Source organism: Hypanus sabinus, chromosome 5, assembly GCF_030144855.1.
Source record: "Hypanus sabinus isolate sHypSab1 chromosome 5, sHypSab1.hap1, whole genome shotgun sequence".
Lineage (NCBI taxonomy): Eukaryota > Metazoa > Chordata > Chondrichthyes > Myliobatiformes > Dasyatidae > Hypanus > Hypanus sabinus.
The window spans coordinates 139,663,175-139,677,078 of record NC_082710.1 but is presented as its reverse complement, the minus strand read 5'-3'; the positions used below and the strand labels follow the sequence as shown (position 1 = coordinate 139,677,078).

Below are 13,904 nucleotides of genomic sequence, written 5' to 3'. Positions count from 1 at the left end.
TGACAAAAGTATACCATTGAGGGTTATCTGTCGAGTTCAGGTGTGATTCAGGGCTAAGTTACTGTAGGAGAGCTTCGTTTAACTAGCATACTTAACTCAGCTAAGCTGACAAATAATGATAAAGGACTAGCAGTCTCCTGAAGTAAGAAACTAAACCTCCTCTTTTCTTTCAGTTAGTTCTGACGAAGGGACTCAGCCCAAAACGTCAACTGTACTTCTCCCTATAGATGCTTCCTGGTCTGCTGCATTCCACCAGCATTTTGTGTGTGTTGCTTGAATTTCCAGCATCTGCAGATTTCCTTGAGTTTGCCTCCTTAAGGGCATAGTTCTGTGCATTGGGACCATTTAGTTCCAGGGAATTCACCTTTGTATAATTGGTAAGGATCTTTCTTCTAACCCAGTTGAGGGTGTGTGCCCAAACCCCATTCAAGTGTGTTTACATGTTGTAAGCTAACTCTCTGAAGTAATTGAAGTTTTGAATAATTTTTGGCAAATTTGGAATTACAGACCAGAAGAGATTATGAGAGTATGGTTTGAGATACTTAACCGACCGAAACTTTTAAAAAATTCTATTTAATGAGTGGTCATAATGATCAAATTTAATAGAGTAAGATCCCATGATTTGGTTTTGATGCAGGTTTTGACCAGAAATGTTAAAAATTGCTTTTCATCCACTGATGCTGCTGAGCTCCTCCAGCAGAATGTTTGTTACTCCAGATTTCAATGTCTGCATTCTCTTCTGTCTCTCGGGAATACGTAGCTGACTTCAATCATAATTGAGGTGAACATTCATAGTCTTTACTTTCCCATAGGTTTAAGGTGAGAGGGGAAAGATTTGAGGGGTAAATTTTTAACACAGAGAGTGGAGGGCTTGGGAGCAATCTGCCAGAGAAAGTTGTAAAGGCAGATATAATTACAACATTTAGAATATATTAAGACAAGTACAAGAAAGAAAAGGTTTAGAGCAGGGGTTTTCAAGCTTTTTTTTGCCATAGACCCCTACCATTACCTGAGGGGTTCATGAACCCCCGGTTTCAAGGAATATGGGCCTAATGCAGGGCAATGGGTCTAACTGAGGTAGGCAACATGGATGAGCTAAACTAAAGGGCCTATTACCACATTGGTTAATTCAATGAATATAGGAACATTAACTAGATGTTTCAGTACAGTTACCCCATTGTGAAATTTGTTTTTACCTCAATGTGAATGTCCAGTTTATCAGAACAGCCTTTCATGTTTTTACTTCTCAACCGTTTATCTCCAAGGTGGGAATATGGGAACCAAACAAACGATAAGTCTGTTGCTTATTACAGTAAGATGACAAATAATTCATGATGTGGAAGGTCCCAGGAGCAGATGAGTAATAGCCAGACCACCAAGAACTTGAAGAATAACAAGGTTTAATGTGAACCATTGTACTCGGATTCAATTCTAGTGGTGAATTTATACAACACACTACAGAATGCCAAACATTTATTGCAGAGCAGAATAACTGTAAATAACGCTGAACCAACAATGCAGTAACAAGGATAACTGTCGTATATTTTTGCCATCATCATCTAAACACGTCTTGCAAACTGACAGACTTTACTGTGACTAAATAGGTCAGCCATGACCCACGTTATAACATTTTGACAAAATTAAAGACACGTGAACTTCTTACAGAAAGTATAATACGTTGACTGTCAAAACTGAAAACATGGACTTAATCTTTCCGTGCTATACACAAGCACAAATAAGTGACTCTTGTATTTTCTTCTAGTGCTCAGCATGTAAGTAAATGCATATTTAAAGAGTGTATATATATTTATATATATTTATATATGAAATTACTATCCTGTCTTACTGGAGTTTTCCTTGATTGCATACAGATGATCAGTAGAACACCCATAGATAAAGTCTTTTCCATTTGAGGGATTTCTTTTGACTTTTTGGTATGTTTAAAGCCAAATATTCCTCCCCCTCTACAGGATTCTACTGTTGATCAATACAGGAACATGCTCCTGAGATTTTTCATGAGTGTGAACAGAAGTATCCACTCTCGATGGATCTTGCATCTTTGAATTTCACCAGGTCTCTCGGCCTACTTCTGCCTCATGTTCCCACCACCAGTTTCCAAACTCTTCCAAAATCTTTGGGGAGCAGGATATCAGGCATTTGCATTGTGATAAGCTCCCTCAGTTTTAGCCATTCTGCTAGGTTGACCCCATGCTTCCAGGAATGAGGTTTGCAGTAGGAAGAAGGCAATGGGTTACAATTCTATCCTCTGTGTGGTAACCAGGGAATTTTATAACAGATGCTTGTTGGACTCCATTCTTGAAATTCAAATCTATTGATTTAAGCAAAACAAATTTCAGGAACAAACTTAAATGCATACATGTCTGTTATAACTGAGAGCCAAGTTACTGCAGGAAGGTTTGTGGTGAAGGAATACACATCCTTTCCAGAGAATTCTCCTAAGCAGGCGAAGAGACAAAAACAAAATATGTTGTCAAGCTTCAGAAGCCAAGAACTTGGCCGACCTGAAGCATAAAGTTCCATCTGCAAAAAGACACCTGTACCTTTATGAAACTTACCTTCGTCTGACCGGTAATGATTTTGGCTTTTAAGCCAGAAGGCTGTGTGATCAAGCCCCATTCTGTTGCATACGCATTTTGCCCCTACAAGAGAGAATGAACTTTTATGCTCTCAGTCTCTAAGTAGGGCACAATAAATTTAGCCCATCACTCAGGTGAATACCCTCTGCCCAGGACTCGAGCCATTTTTCAGCTTTGTTTGAAGGCGGCTTTGGTCATTATGACATAATCCACAGCCATTTCCCAAAGGGCCGGGTGATGCGACTTGGCTGTCTGTCCAACGTGTCATTCCTCAAACCAACATTCACTTCAATAAATAGACAGTAAATAGCCACCTCCGCATGGATGTGTGGAGATGGGATTTTGCCTCTTTCTACCTTGCGGCAATGAGTGGCCTTCAAAAATAAGGAATTCATTGGCCGGAGAGAATTTTGGAGCGGGGGTTGGGGATGGTAGCAGGATGTATTGAGGTTGTGAAGGGCACTTTCATAAATGCAAGTTCGTTTTGTATTTGCATCCAGCTACTAGGTTTCAAAAACGTTTTCAGCATAGAACAGTTAAAGCTGCAGCAAACCCTTATGCAGAGTGTTTTTCACATAAATCCATTGTCATATTCATACTAACATGCTACCTTTTCAAAGTTCAGTATCAGAAACACCTTCAGAGTTGAACCCTAATCTTTAATTACATATTACTTATACTCTCTGGATATTTTATCAACACGTATTCTAAGAAAAAAACGTATTTTACCTGACAAGTATCCTAAGTTTAAAAATATTCTTCAATTATTTGTGTTTTTTAATGGTTACATTAAAGATGTTACTTGTTGAGCAGTATTACACAGAAATAAAATCTCTCTGGAAAATTAACAAATATAGGGCTAAACTAATGGGAACATTTAATACATTAGGGAGAATGTTATTCAATTGTAATAGATACAGCGTACTAAATACTCCTGTATTCATGATCCCTTATATTTTGTAACTTCCATTGCCAAAATACGCTACGTTAAAATAATCTTTTCAGTTAATATATATGAACCTTGTGTCAAATTTATTGACTCAATGACAACGCCCCAATTTTCTCTATATAAAAATTTGTCAAAAAGTACGCTATATATATCAAAATAAATAACAATAGATATAAATAACAAGTAGAAATGGTTTACTAAGTTGTGTTATAAAGCAACCACTCATTGCCCTTGTACTTTCCAGTTTAAATCAAACACAAGCTTTAATTATGTACGCTCTCTGCTACCATTCATGCTTTAACAAGTGATTCTAAGAATGTTTGGAAATGAATCCCAAAAATTAGGGACAGCAATGTTTTTAAAATGAGCAACTGATGTGTTTTTTTTTTGGTTGCCACTTTTTATTTAGCTTTTTTTTCCTTTTTTTTGTATATGTTTTTTTTTACGTATTTTTGCTTGGTGTACCTACATTGGAATGTGTTTGAAAGAAAATCATCCATTCTGCAAAGAACATGCTATCTACCAAATTTTTTAGATTGGATCACCATGCCCAGAGTGCTGCATTTTAAAAAATCAAAAAAGGAAACAAAGCCTTGATTCTCATTTGCTTAAACATGCTGTTAAAAGCTGCATTGAAGATTTCCTCATTCTGAACAACTAAACAATGCTGGTACCTGCCAGGCACAGAGAATGCTATAAGTAAGAGCCTTAGTCGCCCCCTATGACAACTAGAATTATGCTCCAGTACATAATGAAGGCACAACACATTAAATGACTGTGAGCGTGGAAACAGTACTCCTGGACAGATTACAAACACTCAACCATCTTCACTGCGACTTCAGTGACATGAAGCTTAAAAGAAACCCCACAGTGGATGCAGACAAAGGGAAGGGGGACAGTTGTGGAGTGATAGAACAGTCTTTTGCTACAATTTGGGAAGAATATAGTTCCATAAAATAGGTCTTACTGACAAGTTGTCCTATTTACAAACACTTTGAATGTTCACTTGGATCACTTAAAGCTGGATTGCCCATTTTGTAGTCTTAGTTAATCGTGCTCTCATTTTAGAATCTTTTTGTTTCCTGTCTCATTACGTACATCAGCAGCAATTGGCCTCAATTAAAAGCAGCAATTTATATTTTGTTCCTCCACAATTTCGGCTTCACTTGTATTATATCATTTTCTCAGTGTCTCCAAGTCTAAACTATGAAACAGTCCCACCATTTTTTTTTCTTTTTGCTGTTCTGGTGGGGTGGCCAGTTCCAGTTCCTCCACCATGAAGTTTAGCTCCTTCCTCTTTTACATTAAGTAGACAACAGAGATACCAAATCCCATGGTTCCTACAACACAGACAACTTCAAGTACTTGCTGCAACAGTGGTCTAAAGTCCTACCCGTAACACAGAATTCAGACAAAAAGGATTAGCATATTCTACCACTAGTGCCTACAATCAGGCTGACATGAGTTAACGGCTGGACAAGGACAAAGTACTCTTCATAGTTGATGTTCTTTAGCTGTTTCCAGGTTTGATGGTGCCTGTTTGTAAGACTTCAGGCTGGCCAGGGGGATGTCCGTCATTGGGTTCCCACTAGTATAATGCCCGTCACCACAGCCAATCAGCTTCCTGTCGTTGAATTGGCTTCTGTTGCCATCCGCTTCCCAGGTCCTTGAAAGCGCATGGCCATTTATTAACTTATCCTTCTTGATCCATTCCTTCTGCGATCCAAAAGTGGAGAGGGGGGGCTTGAGTTGCTGGTAGGAACCAAGATCTGCGGGCATCCAACAGTTGTCCGAGTGTCCGAGTACCAGGCATTCTTGAGTGCACATTTCTGTGGCTTCGGCTAAGCCTCTGGGACCAAGTGGAACATCACCTGAAGAAAAAGCAGAGACAAAGAGAAGCACGCATTAATGGCAAGGCCCAGTACAGTGTTATGTCCCCAAATAGGTGCTCAAACTAGCATTTGAATCCAGGTTAAGAGGCTGATCCCATTCTGCTACAATCGAAACAAGCAGTTATGCTTTGATCAGTTCTGGTTGCTTCATTATAGGAAGGATGTGGAAGCTTTGGAGAGGGTGCAGAGGATATTTACCAGGATTAGACAGCATGTCTTATGGGGGAAGGTTGAGCAAGCTAGGGCTTTTCTCTTTGGAGTGAAGGAGGGTGTGAGGTGATTGGTAGAGGTGTATAGATGACAAGAGGCATTGACAGAATTTACAGCCAGCACCTTTATCGCAGGGCACCAATGACTAATACAAGAGGTGTTTGGAAGAAAGTGTAGGGGAGATGTGAGAGGTAGTTTATTTTTTACACAGTGAGCAGTAGGGGCATGGCACATGCTGCCAATGGCGGTGGTAGAAGCAGATACATTCGGGGCATTTAAGAGACTCTTGGTTGGGTACATGAATGAAAGAAAAATTGAGGGCTACATGGGAGGAAAGTGTTAGAATAATCTTGAAGTAAGTTAAAAGGCTGGCACAATATCATAGGTCAAATGGCCTGTACTATCCTGCACTGTTCTATGTATAGACAGCACAATGAAACCACCAGTAGAATTGCAGCCTTTAATCCTGATCTTTAGCGCTGTCTACGTGGACTCTGCACGTGCTTACTGTGACTGTGTGTCATTTTCTTCCACTGCCCAGAAACATGGAAGTTCACTGATTAATTGCCTCAATAGGTGCAGGTGAGTGGTATAACATGGGCCAGCTAATGAGAATGTGGGGAGAATAAAATTTAAAATGAGTGTAAGTAAGTGTTTGATGGTCAGTGTGCTGAATGGCCTGTTTCCATGCTATGTCTCTCTGTGATTGTATAATCTACTCATTCAGCCAGAGCTCAAAGCAACACCCAAAACATGGTGCAGGAACTCTTTAGGACAGGCTGCATCTACGGAGGGAAATAAACAGTCGATGTTCGGACCAGCTGTGACTATTATTTCGTGGGAGAATTATCTCCACTGTGCTTGATAAACATTGCAAATTCAGAATAAAGTTTCATTCTTCTTATCTGAACAACCGAAGGACGGGAAAAGTCACACTGAAAGATATCCAAAAGGGAAATTTCATTTGATAAATACAAGAGATTTTACTGATGCATGTAAATCTCGAACAACACAAAAAAGTGCTGGAGGAACTCAGAAAGTCAGGCAGCATCTAAGGAGGGGAATAAACGGTCAACATTTTGGGCCAATGGAGGAAAATGCTGGCTGCTTATTCCCCTCTGTAGATGCTGCCTGACTTGTTGGATTCCTCAAGCATTTTGCAGAAATCACATTTGATTTCCCCCTAATCAAAGACAGGGGCAGAAATGATCTACTAAATTATTTCCAGAGATGAAGTACTTTCACTACAAGATTAAAGAGGAGGAGCTGCAGTTGCTTTCTGCCCCTGGGCCACAGAAATTTACAAGGAGATTTATCAGAGATGCAGAAGGTCATAGAGACACAAGTGACTGCCGATGCTGGGATCTGCAGTTTAAAAAAAAACACGAAGTGCTGGAAGAACTCAGTGAGTCAAGCAGTACCTGCGGAGACAGAAGGATAGTTGACATTTTGTGTCTTTACCCTTCATCAGCCCTAACCCAAAATGTCTTCTCTCCCCTTGTCTCCACAAATGCTGTAGTTTGTTTCTCTTGTAAAAAGTAACGACGGATTCAGAGGACAAAGTGAGTAAAGTTGCTCACTCTGGCAGATGGTTCAGGGAACAGGAGACAGAGATTTAAAAGTCTGAACAATATATGCAAAGGAATGTGAAGGAAATATTTCCTATCAGTAGGATAACTCTCATCTGTAGCTCATTTCCAGTAAGGGTAGGTGAAAACAGAAGCAATCCCAGAAAGAATGGGTGGGCACTGGAAGGAGACTAAATGCAGGATTTTTGTTAAAAGCTGAGGGAAATGGAATGGGTGGGACAGACGTATATGCATGACCTCTTTTTGTCTTAGAATATTCCTGAGAGATTCTTTGAAATAAAGGAAAGTACATTTTTGCCTTTAGTCTGATGGGATTGCTAATGGTTGGGGCTGTGGACATAAACTAACTTGGCTAATTGTAGAAGTCTGGACAAAGTTTATGAAGCATTGTATCATGTGGGACTACGATACTTTAAAAAAATGGGGAAATACTGTGATACTGTGAGCTCTTGCCAGCATGAGTACAATGGGGTATCAACGTTTCTTCTGCATGTGTTGCTAAGAGACACACAGAAGAGGGGAAAAGGCACCAAGTTCAGACATTAATCATTCAGAATGGAAAATGATGATATTGGGAACAATATATAAAAAATGCTGGAGGAACATAGCTTGTCAGGCAGCATCTATCGAGGGGATGTTTCAGGCTGAGACCGTTCATCAGGACTGAAAAGAAATGGTGCAGAAACCAGAATAAGTAGGCACCTCTCCAATTCATAGTGTCCCGATGGAGGATCTCAGTCTGGAATGTCATCTGCTTATTGCCCCCTATTAAAGTTGCGTGGCTTTGCTGAGATTCTTCAGCATTTTGTGTGTGTTGCTCTAGCTTTCCAGCATCCGCAGAATCTCTTGTGTTGATGTTATTGGAAAATTGCTTGTTTTAAAAAGTAATCAGAGACGTCAAAACAGCATCATCCAGAAAGACAACTTGGCCAATTACCAGTTAATGTTCGATGCCCAATCTCACTGGAGCTGACCAGTCACTGTGAGCTATCTTGCATGTATGGAGTAATATATTCTTATTATTAATCTGAGATTATTACAAGCCATTGGGTCTACTAATGACCAGGGATTATTTACTTTCTTTTGTGTAATAGGATTTTGCATAAGTAATTAAGGATTACTTCAGGCCAACAGTGTTATTCTCTGTAATGCTGGTATTAATTATTCTCTTATTAATTTTCACTTATAATCTTCTGCTTACTCTGAAGCAAAGACATTTTATTTCCAAGGTCTTTGCTTAAATAGTCTCATGTGGCAGCCTGAGCTCTCAAATGTTAGATGAGATTGAGGAGTAATCCTTGCATAATTTACAAAGCTGACCAAACATTAATGACGACAAACATTATCTCAGTAATAATGGAGAACGATCAGGTGTTGTGCTTTAAGTATAGTTTTATTTATGGATTAGTCAAGGTATGAAACTATTTCTGATTCCCTACCTTTTGAGCTGTCAGATACCTCATTCACACTCCCTATTGCAATCAGATGATATTGTACATCATTTTCATTGAATGATAAATGAAAACTGGATTCCACAGGAATTATTGTTCTATGGTGCACCTTCATGCTAATACTGTCAGAGAAAATAAGTGTGCTCCTTTTCGATATGCATTTAGATGAAATTAGAATGGACAGTACACATACAGGAGGTAAAGAAGGGAAGAGAATGTGTGGGAACTGAGGTTTTGAAATAGATTTTCTTGAAGAATCTGTGTGAAAAGAAGTGTTGATATGCAAATTAATCACCTTTAACCCTTCTGCCAATACTCTTGAGATGAAGTGATTCAAAACTCTTCAATTATTGTTGCTAATGTTGAAATATTCTACTCCTCTTTACTGAGAAGGAACTATTATTTTGCTTCCTTTAAAAGAGACCATATTTTGCACTGTTGCTAAAACCGAAAGTGCCTGATGTGAATTCTTTACAATAACAGGAGCCACAGGCAATAACAAAAAAAACCCCGCTACAGGCTGGAAGATCCAGAAGTGAAACTTGCAATTTCTGGAACATTTCCCTAAGTTCTGCATAACATTTCATTGAATAGTTTTCTTTTGACATGATTTTGCCTGGTGTACATAAAAAGCTGTTGTTCTGCTGCAGAATTGTTGATCACTGAGTTGACACAGATTCTGGTTAGGCTACACTTGGAACATTGTGCACAGTTCTGGTCACCCTATTATAAGGAAGGACGTAGAGGCTTTGGAAAGAGTGCAGAGGAGGTTCACTAGGATACTGCTTGGATTAGAGAGCATTAGCTTTGAAGAGAGAGTGGCCAAACTTGGACTGTTTTCCATGGAGTGTCAGAGACTGAGGGGAGATGTGATAAAAGTTTACAAAATCATGAGAGGCAGAGATAGGGGAGACAGTTGAGAGTCTCTCTTTCAGGGTGGAAACGTCAAATGCCGGTGGGCAAAGCTTGAAGGTGGGTGGGGCGATGTGTGAGGCAAGATAACAAGGAGTGTTGTCTACCACTAACAGGGGTGGTTCTAGAAGCAGATACGACACACGACCATGCAGGGAACAGAGGAAAATGGATCATGATAGTTAGATCGACATCATGGTCAGCACAGACAAGGTGGGCTGAAGGGGTTGTTCCTCTGCTGTACTGGTCTATGTTTTATAGAATTCTTTTCTTGTAATTTCTTACAGTAAACAAGACCATTCAGCCCATCAAACATATGCCAGCTCTTAGAGTGATCCCTTCTACACTTAATACTCTGCAACTATTCCCCACAAGTAATCTCATCAACTTGCCCAGTTCTCCTGTGACCCACCACATTAGCAGTAATTTACAGAACCCAAGTAACCTGCCAGAACGTTCTTTGGGTGAAGAAGGAAACAAAATTATCCAATGGAAAGTCATAACACCAAGATCAGGCCTAAACTCAGGTTACTGGCGTTGCAATTCACTAAAACAAAAGTTGTGGTATGCAGAAACATCCATCTGAAGCCAAAGCAGAATCAGAATCAGAGTTAGTTTTATTATCATTGACAGATAGAGACATAAAGATAGAAATCTACAGCACATTACAGGCCTTTCAGCCCATTTGTTGTGCCGACCATGTAACCTACTCTAGAAACTACCCAGAATTTCTCTACTGCCCTCTATTTTTCTAAGCTCCACGTACCTATCTAAGTGGCTTTTAAAAGACCCTATTGTATCCACCTCTACCACCTTTGATGGCAGTGCATTCCATGCACCCATCACTCTCTGTGTGGCACATGTTGTGCAATTGGTTGTTATTGAGGCAGCAGAACAGTGCAAGATGAGAAAATTACTCTGTTGCAATAAAAAAAATGAAATACGTACAGTATATAGTGCAAAAGAGGATTACTGAGGAAGTATTCATGGTAGTGGAGGAGAAGAAGCTAAAAATTTCCTAAAATATTGACTGGTTTTTCAGGCTCCTGTACCTCCTCTCTGATGGTGGTAATGAGAAGAAGGCATGTCCTACATGGTGATGGGTCATTTGATGATAGATGATGCCTTCTTGTTGCACTGCCTTTCAAAAAAGTCTTTGATGGTGGGTAGATGGGCTTTTTCATGTGATAGAGCTAGCTAGGTCTGCAATCCTCTGCAAACTCTTTTGAATCTGTCCATTGGAGTCACCATGCCATGGGATGCAATCAGTCAGAATGTTCTCCACAGTATATCTGGAGAAACTTGCGAGAGTCTTTAGTGACATACCAAATCTTCTCAAACTCCTAATGAAGTAGAGTCACAGATGCACTTCCTTCTTTCAAGTGCATCAGTATGTTGGGCCCGGGATATTTCTCTGCGATGTTTATGCTCAGGAACGTGAAGCTGCTCACCCTTTCACCCTTTTGATCAGTTGATTAAAAGCATATTTCAAGCAGCAGGCATGCGAGAAAATTCATAATTAGCATGAATAAATAAAACTAGACAATGCTTATTCCTATTTCCAGCAGTAATTCAGGCTGGCATTGAGGCACAGCTAACCGACCTCTGCTCTGCAGTTCCAGTGACCTAGAGTCAATCCTCCACCCTGTGTGGCATTTGTACGCTCTCCCCTGCAACTGTGAGAGTATCCTCCAGGTACTCTGGTTTCCTCGATGACCCAAGGACAATTCAAGTGAAGTTTATTGTCAATTGCACAAATATGGTGAGGAACAGGTACAGTGAAAAGCTTGCTTGCAACAGCATCACTGGCCCACAGGTAGAGACGACACACAACAACATAAATTATCAGGACTGTGAAGGAAAATATATGCACAAACAAAGAGCCGGCAAAAAATAACAGAGACAAGTCCATGTTCTTCAAAGAGATCCACAGCATTATTGTAGGGTTTGGAGGCTGGCGTGTCTCAATGACCTGGAGTGATATGTTGGCTGGAGTCAAGGCTTTATGCTTTGGCACTTGGTAGGGTCCCATTGTCAGGGTCAAAGGGTAGATGCCAGACTAAGAATGATCCACCAGTCCTCCAGATTTGGCTGTTCATCTGGGGCCTAACAACCCTGACACAACCAATCTGCAAAAGACAACAAACTGTGCAAGTACAAAAAGAATATTGAGAACATGAGTTGTAGATTCCTTGGAAGTAGGTCGATAGGATGTGGAATCAGTTCAGTGTTAGGCTGAGTGAACTTATCCACTCTTTGTTCAGGAGCTGGATAGTTTAGACTCCTAAACCTGATGACGTGGGATCAGCCTCCTGTACCTCCTTTCTGATGCCAGCAGTGAGGAGAGAGCATGGCCTGTATGGTGGGAACCTTGAGGATGGATGCTGCTTTCCTGCGACAGCACCCCATGTAGGTAATCTTAATGGTGGGGAGGGCTTTACCTGGGATGGACTGGGCTGTATTCATTACTTTTGTAGGCTTGATCATTGATGGTTGGCAAAGACTTAGTGGGCTGAAAGGGCTGTTTCCTTGCTTTAAGATTCTGTAATACAATATTCATTAAGAAAAGAAAATACTCTATTAATTTTTGTATGTTCTTGCTGCCTCCATTCTTGTCTGACTCTTCCTTCCTGGACAGAATTCAGTGGGGAAGCGATTGCTCACCAAGGCTGAAAACAGCTGGCTTCATGCAAACTTCCCTGGAGTACAGCTGGCTTGTTCTCCCAGCAAAAAACCTGAACCCCTTGGAGCAATTCATCCTTAAGGATCGTGTGCATGCGCCAATGATTCTGCTTCACCGGGGGGGGGGGGGGGGGGGGGGCTTCCGGCCAGCATTGAGCATGAAATTAGAAGGCTGCTTTCAGAAGCAGTTTTGGGAAGCTGCAGGATATTCCAATGCCAATGTGGCAACTGGAGTCCTCTAAGTACAAGCTCTAAATAGTGCTTCTGAAAGTGCAATTTCCTTTGCCACGGAAAATGCCAAAAACACTTTCGATGTGGCACAGGGCTGAGAGCGCGTTACTGTGACAGTATTACAGTGCCAGTGACCCAGGTTCATTTCCACTGCTGTCTGTGAGAAGTTTGTGCATCCGCCCCATGACTGCGTGGGTTTCCTCTAGGCGCTCCAGTTTTCTCCCACATTACAAAGACGTATGGGTTCATATGTTAGTTAGCCACATGTGTCTAATTGGGTGGAGTGGGTTGGTTGGGTCGGAGTGGTCTGTTATTATGCTGTACCTTTAAGTTTATATTTAATGACTTAGTGAACATAGCAGAAGAATGAAATAATGTTGGAGTAGGGGTTGGCTGCCTGGCTCTTCAAATCTGTCCCATCGTTCAATATGACCACGGCTGATCTATGTTCGCCTCAATTTCTGATCTCTAGCAGTTCTCCATCATCTTTAATCTCCACCTTAAATATATCCAATCATCTCATTTCCACCACCCTCAAGGAAAAATAATTCCAGAGATATGGATTTTCTGGATTCTGCTCTCTTCCTTTCCAGTCCTAATGTCCCTGATGAAGGGTTTTGACCCAAGACTTTGACTGTCCATTTTCCTCCATAGACGTTGCTTGACCTGCTAAGTTACTCCAGTATCTCGTGTGTGTGTGTGTGTTGCTCAACAGCACAGTAGCATAGTGGTTAGCACAACACTTTATAGTGCAGGCAACCCAGCGTCATTTCCTGAATCTGCCTATAAGGAGTTTGTGCACTCTCCTGTGACCGCGTGGGTTTTCTCTGGGTGTTCTGCAGTCCAAGAAGATACCAGTTGGTAGGTTAATTGGTCATTGTAATTGTCCCGTGATAAGGCTAGGATTAAATGCGGTGCAGCCTGGAGGGCTGGTAGAGCCTAATCTGTGCTGTATCTCAATTGATAAACAATAAATACATTTCCAGAATCTGCAGGATCTCTTGCTGCCCTCTAAGCGATTTCTCAGCTCAGCTTTAAATCAACAGCCCTTTAATCTGCAGCCATGACCCTTGTGTGTAACTCTCATGACTGAGTCCAGAAATGACAGTCGTCAGGAGAACGATCAAGGCTAACATATCCCTATGACATTCCTCTATCCTGTTTTCTAAACATGGTGAGTTGCTTATTTGAAAAGGGTACACTTGTGGAGGGAGATTGTGGCAGGGACTATAGGCAACCCTTGCAATGAGCCAGTACAAACACGATGGGTTGAATGGCTTCTTACCGCACTAAATCTGCCTTTGATTTTAGATGCCTTCATTAGGATAGCAGAAGAATGCTGTTTTAAATGCATTAATCTTTCATCTGCTAATATCACTCTCAGTAATTGC

At 40.8% G+C, this 13,904-nt stretch overlaps 1 protein-coding gene across 2 annotated transcripts in view; it reads right to left on the bottom strand.

Annotated features, from left to right (window-relative positions):
• Positions 1–1,404: 1,404 nt before the first annotated feature.
• LOC132394386 (protocadherin-9) overlaps positions 1,405–13,904 on the bottom strand; it is a 798,119-nt gene continuing 785,619 nt past the window's right edge. For both annotated transcript variants that reach the window (XM_059970459.1, XM_059970460.1), the window contains exon 3: positions 1,405–5,417. In XM_059970459.1, coding sequence (XP_059826442.1) covers positions 5,041–5,417 — 377 coding nt within the window. In that variant the 3' untranslated portion in view covers positions 1,405–5,040. The remainder of the gene's footprint in view (positions 5,418–13,904) is intronic.